This window comes from Monodelphis domestica, chromosome 2, assembly GCF_027887165.1.
Source record: "Monodelphis domestica isolate mMonDom1 chromosome 2, mMonDom1.pri, whole genome shotgun sequence".
NCBI classification, from domain to species: Eukaryota; Metazoa; Chordata; class Mammalia; order Didelphimorphia; family Didelphidae; genus Monodelphis; species Monodelphis domestica.
Genome location: NC_077228.1, coordinates 33,800,229 through 33,814,261, shown reverse-complemented (window position 1 = coordinate 33,814,261; position 14,033 = coordinate 33,800,229). Strand labels below are relative to the sequence as shown.

The 14,033-nt window shown below is 48.0% G+C and overlaps 1 protein-coding gene across 6 annotated transcripts in view; it reads right to left on the bottom strand.

Moving 5' to 3' along the window:
* SLC6A9 (solute carrier family 6 member 9) overlaps positions 1 to 14,033 on the bottom strand; it is a 45,679-nt gene that overhangs the window by 6,199 nt on the left and 25,447 nt on the right. For all 6 annotated transcript variants that reach the window (XM_056815258.1, XM_056815259.1, XM_056815257.1 and 3 more), the window contains 7 exons: positions 3,098 to 3,230; positions 2,755 to 2,889; positions 2,573 to 2,676; positions 1,967 to 2,204; positions 1,646 to 1,780; positions 478 to 577; positions 282 to 382 (listed from right to left, as the gene is read on the bottom strand). In XM_056815258.1, the coding sequence (XP_056671236.1) occupies positions 282 to 382; positions 478 to 577; positions 1,646 to 1,780; positions 1,967 to 2,204; positions 2,573 to 2,676; positions 2,755 to 2,889; positions 3,098 to 3,230 (946 nt within the window). The remainder of the gene's footprint in view (positions 1 to 281; positions 383 to 477; positions 578 to 1,645; positions 1,781 to 1,966; positions 2,205 to 2,572; positions 2,677 to 2,754; positions 2,890 to 3,097; positions 3,231 to 14,033) is intronic.

Genomic DNA, 14,033 nt, shown 5'->3' with positions numbered 1-14,033 from the left:
CGGGAGGGGGAGTCGTTAAATTGGTAAATCAGAGGGTGACCCGCTGTAGGTTACCCAATAGAGCACTCAAAAAAAAATCTACATCCTGGGAAACTCATCATGGCGCGGCCTCTGGTAGCCACACCTTCCCCTGCTTAGTGGCTGGCTGCTGGGCCCTCCAGGGGCTCGTTTCTGGATGATTAAACCCCAAATTGAGGGACGGATCCCTTGGGTGGACAAGAGTCAGGGCAGGGATGGGGGACCGGGGTGGGGGAGAAGGGGAGGACCACAAGGGCACTTACGAAGATGATGGCCGGGGAGACAAAACGCCAGCACATCTGGAAGAAGAAAGGGGGTGGGAAGCCCAGCATCATCTGGATGTCCTGGAAGTAGTTCCGGTGTCCTGGGGAGAGAAGTGGTCAGAGGCCAGGCCCACCCTGGACCGTCTCTGGCAGGGTTCCAGGTGGGGGGTGGCCTCAGGGCACACGGGGCACCTACCATAGATGTACATGATGGTCACACACATGATGCAGGAAATGACGACCAAGGAGAAGCTGGCAGCATAGTTGTCCATCAGCAGGAGCCAGTAGATGCCCGCCTGCCAAGCAGAAGTCATGGGAGCCACTGGAGGATGCCACCTACCTGCCCATTCCCCTCTCCTCCTCTTGCCCCCTGCCCATCAGGGAACCAAGAGCCTATGGAGGTCTGCACCTCCTGTCCCCAATGCCCAAGTGCTGCCACCAGGGCAAGAGTCCTATGGACCACCAGAGGGTATTGCCCACTGGGGCTGCCCCTGATGCCCAAGTCCTGCCTGCCGGGGGGGGGGAGCCCTACGGACCACCAGAGGGCACTGCCACAGGGTCTGCCCCCATGCCCAAGTCCTGCCTGCAGGGGGGAGCCCTACGGACCACCAGAGGGCACTGCCACCAAGTCTGCCCCCGATGCCCAAGTCCTGCCTGCAGGGGGGAGCCCTACGGACCACCAGAGGGCACTGCCACAGGGTCTGCCCCCATGCCCAAGTCCTGCCTGCAGGGGGGAGCCCTACGGACCACCAGAGGGCACTGCCACCGGGTCTGCTCCCATGCCCAAGCCCTGCCTGCCGGGGGGGAGCCCTACGGACCACCAGAGGGCACTACCACAGGGTCTGCCTCACCTGCACCCAATGCCCGAGTCCTGCCTGCAGGGGGGAGCCCTACGGACCACCAGAGGGCACTGCCACAGGGTCTGCCCCCATGCCCAAGTCCTGCCTGCAGGGGGGAGCCCTACGGACCACCAGAGGGCACTGCCACCAGGTCTGCCCCTGATGCCCAAGTCCTGCCTGCAGGGGGGAGCCCTACGGACCACCAGAGGGCACTGCCACAGGGTCTGCCCCCATGCCCAAGTCCTGCCTGCAGGGGGGAGCCCTACGGACCACCAGAGGGCACTGCCACCAGGTCTGCCCCTGATGCCCAAGTCCTGCCTGCAGGGGGGAGCCCTACGGACCACCAGAGGGCACTGCCACAGGGTCTGCCCCCATGCCCAAGTCCTGCCTGCAGGGGGGAGCCCTACGGACCACCAGAGGGCACTGCCACCAGGTCTGCCCCCATGCCCAAGTCCTGCCTGCAGGGGGGAGCCCTACGGACCACCAGAGGGCACTGCTCCCGTCCCCAGCCGCCTGTATGCCTACCTGGCTGGTCAGGGGGACCCCGAGCAGGAACCCAGCGATGGCCACAGCCAAAGTGACGTAGGTTTTCTTCTTCAGGATCCATTCGTTCCCCACTTCATCCACAACGGCAGTCACCAGAGTCTCCAGAAGGCAGAACTGAAGGGACAGAACACGGCCAGTCAGTCACCAGCAAGCGGTGCGTGCCGGGCACTCTGCGGGCAGTTTTCTAAAGCGTAACAGGACAATGTGGCGGCGAGCGCTCGGGGTCACGAGCTCGGGCCGGGGCCCGAGTTCAGAAGTCTGCGGGCAGCCGGGGGCTGCCCGGTGCTCCGGCTCTCCTACCTGAGTGCCCAGGCCCAGCAGGATAAGCATGAAGAAGAAGAGCAGAGACCAGAGCGGGGAGATGGGCAGCAGGGTGAGAGCTTCCGGGTACGCCACAAAGGCCAGGCCCGGGCCGTGGTCAGCCACTCGGGACACGTCCACCCCCAAGTGGTTTGCCATGAAGCCGAGGATGGAGAAGATGACGAAGCCCGCGTAGACGCTGGTGGCGCAGTTCGTGATGCTGATGATGATGCTGTCCCTAGGAGGGCCAAGGAAAGCCAGGGTCCGCCTTGGAGGCTGAGGGCCCAGAAGCCATCCCACAGGGGGCTTCACCCCCAGGGCTACCCTGAACCCTGAGAAAAGGAGCCTTGAAAAGGCTCCCACCGTCCTCCCTCTCTACACCCCACCTCAGCTTTCCCAGGCTGCCCCTTGTCCCCCTCTCCTTTGTGGGTTCCGCCTCTGGTCTCCTGGGATCTGGGGGGGCTCTGGCTGCTCTTGGTGGGCAGCGAGACGAAGGGGCAGAGAGGGGGCTGGGAGAGGCCAAGGCTCGCCACCCAGGGGCCTCGAGGGCTGAACGTTGAGGTGGAGGGACAATCGCGGGGCAATAGAACAAGGTCTGGGTTTTACCTGTAGCAGTTGTTGTGGAACTTGTTGTAGGAAGCCATGGTAATGAGCCCCCCCCAAGCACAGCCCAGGGAGTAGAAGATCTGGGAGGCAGCATCTCCCCATACCTGTGAGGGTGGGGGAGGGGGGTCAGTGGTCAGCACGGGCTGGGCCAGCCCCTCCCTGACCCCCAAGCAGGCACCCACCTTGGCCTCGAGGATCTTGTCCCACTGCGGCGTCAAGTAGTACATAATACCTGTGAAGGCGCCTTCCAAGGTGACCCCCCGGACAAACAGGATGGTCAGCACCACATAGGGGAATGTGGCTGTGAAGTACACCACCTGGAGGGGAGCAGCCGGGGAGGCTTGGCTCAGACCCCATCTCCGACCAGAGAGGGAACTTCTCAAATGTCCCTCGCTTCCCCCAGCCCCATTCCATCACCCCCACCTTTCTGACTCCTCCTCCCCCGGCCCCCCCAACCTTGGCCTTCCCTGGTTAGGGGAGACCCCTAAACCCCAAGGGCAGAGGGGAAGGGGCGAGTGTACTTGCTTTCCCTGAGGACTTGACACCTCGGATGAGGCAGAGGAAGACAACCACCCAGGAGACTCCAAGGCACCCAAGCAAGGGGAGCCGAACCTCTCCAAAGTTGCCGATGTCATCAGACAGCTTCAGCACGTAGCGCCTAGGATGAGGAAGAAAAGGGGTTCCGGAGGGTGTCCCCCAAGCCTTTCCTGCTCAGGAAGGAGTCCCCAGGGTGCTCCTCAGGTTTCAGCATGCTCTGGGAGCAGAGGGCGAGCCTGCCAGGAACCTGGTCCCCCACCTCCGGGGAGGGGGGATACAATGACAAGGGGGAGCTCATCCCCTCCCCAGAAAAGTCAGTGCAATGAGCATTCAACAGGAACTCTTGTTCAGCCTGTCACTGCTCAGGGTGGACAGATTGAAAATATTCTCTGAATAGATGAGAGAAGGCAGAACTACTCAATTCTTCTTGCTTCTCTTTTCCTAACCAGGGAGAATGATCCTTGGATTGGGAAAGACAGGATAAAGAGTCAACAATGTATTGAGAACATAGAGATTGCCTTAATGGCTTTAGTTCACCAGATCCAGACAGATGACATTCCAAAGTACTAAAAGAACTATAAAGGTGATTGCTGGGGACAGCTAGGGGGCTCATTAGATTGAGAGCCAGGGCTGGAGTCGGGAGGTCCAGGGTTCAAATGTGGCTTCCAACTCTTCCTAGCTGTATGACTCTGGGCATGTCACTTACTCCCTTTGCCTAGCCTTTCCCACCCTTCTGATTTGGAACCAATACAAAGCATTGATTCTAAGATGGAAGGTAAAGATTTAAAAAGAAAAAGTGATTGCTGAGTCTTAGGATCTTTGAGAATGAGTAAAGGACTGATGGAAATGTTCTTTTTTCCCCTTTTAACCCTTGCCTTTTGTCTTAGAATTAATACCAAGTCTCAGTTCTAATATAGCTCAATGACTTGACTTCCAATTCCTACCCAAATCCTAGAATTCATTATTAAAGGGATGATATTAAGATAAAAGGGGGCATTGATGACCAAAAGCTAAGATCTGCTCATTAAGAATAAGCTCTTCCAGACTGTGCTTGGATGAGGATGGCAGCCACCAAGGGATGAGTTGTTGACTTTATTCTCATATGATTGGGGTCTTGCTTCCTTTCTTCCTTTGCCCCTGTGATCTGGGCTTCTGGGAGACAGACCATAACAAGGTGTGGATGGTATCAGAACCAGCAGCACTATCTTATAGTTTTGCTGCCACACAGCACCTCTGGGAGAATTTTAGACCCTGACACAGAGGTAGAGGCCGGGACCCAGGAGGAGAAAAACTCCAGAGATCCCCAGGCTGCCAGCTACCATGCCAGCCATTGCTGGTAACCTGGAAAGTTTCTCTCAGCCAGAGGGAGGCCAGCCTTGAGTGTGAGGGGGGCAGAAGGAAATCCCTGGCCACATTCCCTGCTCTCTCTTGTCCAAGCTCATGATAGCAAGACAGGGAACCCACACCTCTCCACAAATCCTTTGCCACCAGCCTCGGGACGTGTGGATCAGGATTCCTCCTCCTCACCAGCCACTCCAAAGATCTGGCAGGGAAACCGAGGGGTGGCTAGCAGAAGGCTGGCATCTTCCTAGAGAAGTGTTCCATCTAGTGATCTTTTTTACTTCATTCTATGCCCGTGGAGGAGGGGGGCAAGGCTCAGACTAATCATGGAAAGTAACAGCCAGATGCTGAGATGTTTAACTAACTGTGAAGCGGTGTCTGTGCCCAGCTTCCTTACTAAGTGCTAGGGGAAACGTTCTCTGATTGAACTGGAAGGGGGAATTGCCATTGGCTGATTGAAGACTGGTCATGCCCCTGGTCACCTTTCAAAAGTTAAGCCAGGGGGGCAGCTGGGTGGCTCAGTGGATTGAGAGTCAGGCCTACAGATGGGAGGTCCTAGGTTCAAATCTGGCCTCAGACACTTCCCAGCTGTGTGACCCTGGGCAAGTCACTTGACCCCCATGGCCTAGCCCTTACCACTCTTCTGCCTTGGAGCCAATACTGTGTATTGGCTCCAAGATGGAAGGTAAGGGTTTAAAAAAAAAAAAAGTTAAGCCGGCCAAGCCCTGGACACAGATGGTTTGGGGGTTCAAGGCAGTTTGAGGTAGGGGATGGCTTTTAGAGGGTAACTTTAAACAGAAAGCAGTAGAAGGAGAGGAGAGACTTTTTATCTTTTCATCAGCCAGCCTGAAAAAGCCCTATTAGAGCCCATCAAAGTGCTTAGAGAATCATCCCGTTTGCGTCGGGGAGCAGAGACAGACAGAGACTCTTCAGCCATAACAACACACAAAGGAAGCAATCCAGGCAGGAAGTAGCATCAAGAAGCAAGAATTTTGGCAGCAGAGAAGAGAGCCAGCTGTGGATCCAAGCGAGAATTAGCCCTGACAACAGAAAGTCGAGTTGCAGAGAGTCCTGCCAGGAGGAAGGCTCCCCAGGAAGGGATAGAACAGCATCAGAAGTGGCCATTCCCTACTTGTGGGTCTCACTAGCATCGTATCTAAGTTTGTGGCCCCTCTTCTTCCTGATCCTGTATTTGGGAGACTCTGTGCCCCTAGATTTGTGGAGACAATGTGCTGCCACTGGGATATCTTAGAGAAATGCTTTTGCTTTCACTCAATTGTGTCTGCTGGGTACTATAAAGGATAAACTCACTGATGAGGGCTCATGAATTGTAAGTTTTAGGAGTGGATAATAATAATAGTAACAACAACAACAGCCAGGACTTCTATAGTGCTTTAAAGTTTGCAGAGCACTTTCCAAATATTATCTCATTTGATCCTTGCAACAATCCACAGAAGTAGGTGTTAGAGGTAGGTTAGTAGCCCAGAGAGGTTGCACATAGAATAAACTATGTGTTCATAGCATGATAAGTTTTTTAAAGGGTCGGGGGGGGGATATTTGTAAGGATCAATATAACCAAATCAGCTTGAGAAAAAATAGTCTCTCGGCTCACATGTTGAGACTGGAGGGAAAGCCACCCCTCCCCAGATAAATCTGTGAAGATGGTCAGTATAAAGGCAGAGCGTTCCACGAATTGTCCCCTGGCTTATCTGCATCCACTGTTTTCAAAGATTTGAAAGTTATAAATGAGAAATCAGAAATTAACTGTTTAGGGACCAGGGGAAGATCATATCAGCATGGCTGGAGTCTTGGCTAACAGAATGGTGGATGTTTTGAGTTTCTCGTCATACGTTAAAAACTTCCAAGGAAAGGAAGAAATGTCCACTTCCAAGGAAGCCTTGTTGAGGCATCTGAATCCAAAAGAGCTAGGAGGGATGGGAGATCAACGCTCAGATGGCCAGAGAGTGAGCTGAGCACAGAGGAGTTGGCGCCTGAAGACACAGGAGCAGAATTGCTTCCAGGAGACAGAATTTTAGAAAACAGACAGAAGATGATCAAAAGGGGATATTCACAGTGCGCGATAGTTTTGCTGGGAGCCATGCTGTTTGGAAGAAAGGCATCTCTTTGCTGAGAGCTGATGGGCTGGAGCCATGCAGGATTGCGCTCTAGCGCCATCTATTGCCCGACCGAGGAAACTTCTCAAGGATTTACCTATGTTGCCCTTTATTGCCCCCTTGTGGTCTGAGAGAGAAGAAAGACGAGCTTTGCTGTGACAATGTCATCTTTGCTGAGGACTGATTGGGTACCTAAGAAGTTTTGTCGCTCTCCAGCCTTAAGGCTTATCGCTGAAAAAGCATAACTCACCCCGGCACCTAGACAAGAGTGGCTCTTGCATAAAAGGGTTTGTTATTGCTTCGGGGTCTGAGAGGAGCTGAGAGCAGGGGGCAGAGAGGTGGTTTTTGCTCATTTAATGGACTGGGAGAGACTCCTCCCTGAAAACATCAAGGCTTTCTGCTAGATTTCTGCAAGCATGTGCTCACTCTCCCCAGTGAACAGACAAGATGATATCACTGGTAACTCTACTAATGCCAGATGAGTGCCAAAGGGCCCACAGACAGGACATGAACAGCCTGGGAGACTTTGTGTGTGAGGCAGCAAGAACAGAGGGCTCCCATGAGAAAGCCCTAGGGGGAGAGGATCAGTGTCACAGCAGGTCACCAGCACAGTGTAGACAGTGTGGTGCCACCCAGCCAAGTGCTGTAGAGCTCATACTGGGATAGCCCAGTCCTGCAGGTTCTGGGATCCCCAACACTTTTTCTATGTGAACTTCAAATACCCAGAGATGCTGAACCCCAGGAGGTGGAGGAAGGCAGGGTACTCAGGGCAAGAAGAAACAAAGCACCCCCTTCTCAAAGCATAGCAGGGGGCAAAGAATGGCCACTGAAAAAAGTCTCAATTCAAAAACTAATGCTGGAGAGATAAGTAAATAAAAGAAAACACCAACTAGTGATAGAAATTGCAAATCTAATTAATTAACTGTAAGCAGAGACTTAAAGGGGGAGAAATTAATTTTCTCTAAGAACTACATGAATGCCTAGAATAAATGAAGCAAAAGATAAAAGCTCTGGAAGAATTGGAAGGTGAACAAATGGTTAAAAGAGAAAGTGGTAAGCCTGATCCAGTATCATATTGCTTCCTTTCTCAAAGGGTAGAAGAGGGGAAAGAGGGAGGTAGATAACTTGGAACTTTAAGATTAGAAAAAAGTTTTTTAAAGGTAAAAATAGAATACCTACAAAAAGGAAAAAATCTGACCCAAGGAATAGACTCTCTGTAAAGTAGAATAGGTCAATTAGAGATCTTTGGCTTTATGGGACAGCAAATCATATTAGAACAAAATCAGAAGATATCTGCTATCAAAACTAGCTATCCTGAAAACCAGATCAAGGAGTGATAATTTATGAATCAGTAGAATCAGGACTGCTAGGTAGCAGAGTAGATAGAGAGTTAAGCCTGGAGTCAGGAGGACCTGGGTTTAAATCGGGCCTCAGATACTTCCTAGCTATGGGACCCTAGGCATTTGCCTAGCCCTTCCCACTCTTCTGTTTTAGAATTGATACTAAGACAGATGGTAAGGTTTTTTTTTTAAAAGAATCATTAGAATCCCCCCAAAATCATGATTTTTTTAAAAAAAGCTTGAACTCTTATTATATTTCAAAAGCTCACTAATGAAAAGACTCCTTAGACCTATTAGAGAACAAAGATAGAAAGAATCCACTGATACCTACTGAAAGGAACCCCAAAAGAAAAAGTGCCAAGAATGTCACAGCCCAGATCTGGAAGCCCCACATCAAAGAAAAAAAAAACTACAAGAATCTGGAAAAAAGCAGTTCAAGTTCTAAGGAACAACTATCAGGATTACACAGGACCTGGAAACTTCTACCAAAAAGGAGAGGAGTTCTTGGAAAAATATTCTAAAAGTCAAAAGATAAAGGCTCACAATCAAGAATAATTTGCCCTGCTCATTTGAGTATTCTCCTACAGAGAAAAATGCATCTTAAATGGAATAAAGGATTTCCAAGTATTTCTGATGAAAATGCCAAAAACGAAGTAGGATGATTAATATGTGAACCCAGGAGTCCAGAGAAAACGAGAAAGGTGAATTTATCTGAAGAGGTGTAGGATAATGCGGGGCTGACATCAAGTTCCTTTCAAAACCTAGTGCCTTTGAAAGGCATTGGGGTGGTTAGATAAGGGACTGCTTCAAAGGAGTGTCCAAACAGAGAGGAAGAGGGAAGGGAGGGAGCATCAGAGGAACCTCACTCTTATCAGAAGCAGACAAAGAAGGTTGAACACATGCACACATACATACACACACACATAATCAAACTCAACAGGGAAATGACCAGGGATAGGGAGGAGCAGTTTAAAAGGAAGGGAAATACAGAGACTCCAAGTCCCACTTTGTACCTTTGCAGTGACTTTCCCTGACTCTTCAACCTCAACTCTTAGAATCCCTCATTTCCTTAAAAGTTTGAGTCCTAGACCACCCCTTCCAAAAAATCTTGTCTGATTTCCCTGGTTGCAGATCTTTAATAATAACTAGCATCTATAAAGTGCTTTAACGTTCACAAGGTACCTTATAAATATCTCATTTGGTCCTCACAATAACCCTGGGAAGCAAACTGCTAATATGATCTCCATTTTACAAATAAGGAAACTGAGGCAGGCAGAAGTTAAGCGACTTGTCCAGGGTCACATATATAAATGTCTGAATCAGAATTCAAACTCAGGTCTCTTGACTCTAAATCCAGTCCTCTATCCACTGTGCCACAGAGTGATGATCTATGTCTATGTACTTTCCTCCCAGTTCGCCTGGTTTCCTTGTGGATGGGGATTTTGTTGTATCCCTACATTGCTTTTGTATGCTTAGTCCTTGGCACAATTTCTTGGGTGAAAAATATATTCGAAGAGTGTGCAGCCAGGTGTGGCTTGTGCTGTTTCTCAAGCTCAAAAAGATGAGTTAATTCTTGAAGGAAATGATATTGAATTTGTCTCAAACTTAGCTGCTCTCATTCAACAGGTTACCACAGTCAAAGACAAGGATATCAGAAAATTTTTGGATGGCATCTGTGTTTCTGAGAAAGGCACAGTGCAACAAGCTGATGAATAAGTTGGAAAAGATACCAAAGGCAGTGTCTCAAGGAGTCCACACTGCACAACATGTAGACAATCTTTCTAAACATGTCTCACTTGCTCTTTTAACCCAAGAACACATAGATAAAGAATTAGAAGCTCGTCTAAATGTCCTAGAAGAGACCATTCTTTATATTGGAAATCAATTACAAAATATAAAAGTGAGATTTAAATCAAAGTGCCATGCTGAATATAAACGGATTTGTGTCTCTCCCCTCCCTTATAATCAATCGGTTGTTCCTTGGGAGACCATACAACAACACATTTTTGGAGTTTGGAACCACTCAGAATTTTCTGTTGACTTAAAAATACTGCATAAACAAATGATAGATATTAGCCATTCCAGTTCTTCCCTCTATTCAGCCTCATCCATTGCCAGTTCCTTTTATGACAGTGTTTCTTCCTTTGTGTCCCACAGCAATATTATTCATACCCTTATTGCCTGTGGATTTACTCTTGCTTTATTTTTTCTCATTCTTGTTTGCTTTCCAGTCATCATCCAATGCCAAGGGTCCATTACACATCAAGTTCAAATTAAGATGAAGTTGTTCAATTTAAAAAACAAAAAGGGAGGAAATGCGGGGAGCCAACAGATCCCTCACTGGCTGACAAGGTCACAGTTTGGGAGATGGGAACTGCAAAGCAGCCCCCCCCCAAGAACAAAGCCCCCACTGACCCCCCTTCTGTGACTTCTTTCTCTCCAACTTTCCTTACTAATGGACTTGTCATGATTATTATTCTCTTCCCAATACAGGAGAAATAATATGAGAGCAAATACTTATAGGATCAATACATATATATCCCACTTTAATCCCCTAGGTTATTACCCCAAAAGATTACATTTACAGAATTAAAGCCCAAAGATTACTGTCCATTACCCCTCCTTTCTCTCACTCAAGCACAGATACGCTTCAAGGCCCCACAATAAACACTGGCCAAATGCTTGAGCACTATAATAAATCTTTCCTTACAGTTATCACATTCCAATGAGTTTGTTGATGAACGGAAACCAGGCAACATTGCTAGGTGCTTTAAAGTAACACAAGAAAAATAGAACTTGTAAACTGAGGAAAACCCCAAATCTGGTCTGTCATTAAATTGCCCTCTAACCTTGTACCTAGCTACAAAATGTTTTGTTACCCATCTCCTAAGTAATTGTGATTGATTGTGAAAGCTGACCAAAAGTAACAAGGATTCTCCTAGGTCAGGGAGAACTAACCTCTAGATCACCCTGTTTATGCCATTCATCTATAGCAACAATGTTTTGGTGACTATCTCCTTAGGCTATGTGTCTGTTGTTAAGTTCTGTGGAAACATATATGTAGAAAATTGATTGTGTGCCAAAGAAGTGTGTACTTTAAACCTTATATAATAAATGAACCTCCATGCTATGGCAGAACGCTATGTGACACCTATGCATGTGGGTATGAACACATAGTGCTTTTTTGACCAGATCATCACATCTAGATGGAGTGTGCCCTCACCCTCAGAGAGACCGCTGGATGGTTCCCAAAGGTTGCCAGGCACAGAATGGGCGCTTGTTAAATGTTGATTAATGGACTGAACCTTGGAAATGGATGAGATGGCCAAGGGAGAGATTATAGAGGGGATCAAGGCCAGGATCTCATGGAGTACCCCAATGGGAAGGAGGAAGGAGGGAAGGTAGAGAAGCCACTGAAGAAGGAGGAACCATTCCATTCAAAAGTGGGGAGGGCCTTCAGAGGCCAGCCAGTCCAAATGAGGCATGACCATGAAGGCTCTCCACCATCTTTCAGCCTCCACCTGAAGCCCTCCCAGGGAAAGGGAGGGGGAAACAGACCACAGTGGGGTCCAAGTGGAGCAAGGAGACCGATGAAATGAGGGGAAAAGACTGGAGGCACACCATAGAGGGAGTGTAACAATGAGACAAGGCTGGGTATTTCAGAATTCAGGATATCAAATCATGGAACCAAAGATTTCTATTTGTTTGAGACTTTGGAAATCATCTATCGCAGTCTCCTTATTTTATTGTTCTGGAGTCTTTTCCATTAGGTCTGACTATTCATGACCCCTTTAGGGCTTCATTGGCAATGTTCTTGCCATTTCCTTCTCCAAGAAGAAACTGAGGCAAGCAGGGTTAATCAACTTGCCCGGGGTCACCCAGCTAGTAAGTATCTGAGGCCAGACAAGATTTCAGGTCTTCCTGCCTCTCTGCTGTGTGGATATAATTGGACAGAGGAGGAAACTTGGGCCCAGAGAATAGTGGGACCATCACCTCCCTTGATCTGGCTCTCTCCATGAAGCCCACCATCAATCATTTCCTTTGTTTGCTGTTGACTTACACTGAGCATGCCATCTACTGCAAACCCCAGAGCTTTGCTACTCATGCCACAACTCTCTAGTTGGTATTTGTGTGGTTCCTTTTTTGAATCAAAGGCTAGAACTCTGTTCGATTGAATTTTAACAAATTTAATCGATTCTTCTAGCCTATTGGGATGCTTTTGAATTTTGACTTAATCATCTATTGTGTTAATTATCCCTCCTGGGTTTACATTAGTTCCTAATTTGGTGGGTATAGATAGCATTTAAGTCTACTTTCGGGAGGGGGGGGAAGGAGGGGGCGAAGGACTATGGATGTTTATATATCTGGAAGGCTATCATGGGTAGGATGGACTAGGCTTGTTCTGCTGGGTCTTAGAGGGCAGGAAAGGGGGAGGAGAGAAGAGTGTGGCCCCCCAAAAGGCCAAATCCTGCCATTTTCTATCACCATCCTGAGTTATTCAGAGAGGGCATATCTGCCAGGAAGAGGGTCTCCTTGACCAACAGTCCCAATGTATGTTTGCCCAGCAGGGAGAGTCCAAATCACATGACACACCATGGATCTGTGGAGGACCTTGTTTGAAAAAGAAGCATTTTACAGGAACGTCCAGTTTCTTTAGAATGTTAGCTCCTTCAAAGGGCTAATTACTAAAATATATAAGGAGCTAAATCAATTGTACAAAAAATCAAGCCATTCTCCAATTGATAAATGGGCAAGGGACATGAACAGGCAGTTTTCAGTTAAGAAATCAAAACTATTAATAAGCACATGAAAAAGTGTTCTAAATCTCTTATAACCAGAGAGATGCAAAGCAAAACAACTCTGAGGTATCACCTCACACCTAGCAGATTGGCTAACATGACAGCAAAGGAAAGTAATGAATGCTGGAGGGGATGCGGCAAAGTAGGGACACTAATCCACTGCTGGTGGGGTTGTGAACTGATCCAGCCATTCTGGAGGGCAATTTGGAACTATGCCCAAAGGGTGCTAAAAGACTGTCTGCCCTTTGATCCAGCCATAGCACTGCTGGGTTTGTACCCCAGAGAGATAATAAGGAAAAAGATTTGTACAAGAATATTCATAGCCACACGTTTTGTGGTGGCCAAAAATTGGAGAATGAAGGGATGCCCTTCAATTGGGGAATGGCTGAACACATTGTGGTATCTGTTGGTCATGGAATACTATTGTGCTAAAAGGAATGATGAAACTGGAGGGATTCCATGTGAAGTGGAACAACCTCCAGGAACTGATGCAGAGTGAAAGGAGAACCAGGAGAACCTTGTACACAGAGATGGATACACTGTGGTACAATCGAACAGACTTCTCTACTAGCAGCAATGCAATGACCCAGGACAATTCTGAGGACTTATGAGAAAGATGCTCTCCACATCCAGAGGAAGAACTGTGGGAGCAGAAACACAGAAGAAAAACAGCTGCTTGATCACAGGGTTTAATGGGGATATGAATGGGGATGTAGACTCTAAACGATCAGCTTAGTGCAAATATCAATAATATGGAAATAGGCCTTGATCAATGACACATGTAAAACCCAGTGGAAATGCATGTCAGCTATGGAGGGGGAGGGAAAGAACATGAATCATGTAATCATGGGAAAATATCCTAAATTAATAAAAAAAAAAGAATGTAAGCTCCTTGAGAATATGGATTCTTTTACTCTGTATTTTTGTCTACACCCTCAGCACAGAAGATGCCTGATAAATCATTTATTGGGTGGTTAAATGTCAAATGGTTGTCCCAGTGGCATTTTGATGTTCATTTCCTTTTGAGGGGAGCTTCCATGCATGTGTTGCGTGTTTCTGAATCCATTCTGGGCTCCTTTTTTATTTTTGAGTCTATATTTTTTTGGAGGGTGGAATAAAGGCTGTCCTCTACTCCTATGCTTTGATTAACATGAGTAATTGTTAGGGAAACGAGGCCCCCTTTTCCCCACAAATGTGAAAACCTAGAAATGAGTATATTTGGAGATTTACTAGAATAAACTCCAGGGGGAACATTCAGGGATCTGGTGATTAAATACCACTCTTCACATGATACATGAATCCTGTCCACAACAAATGAGCAGACAATCTC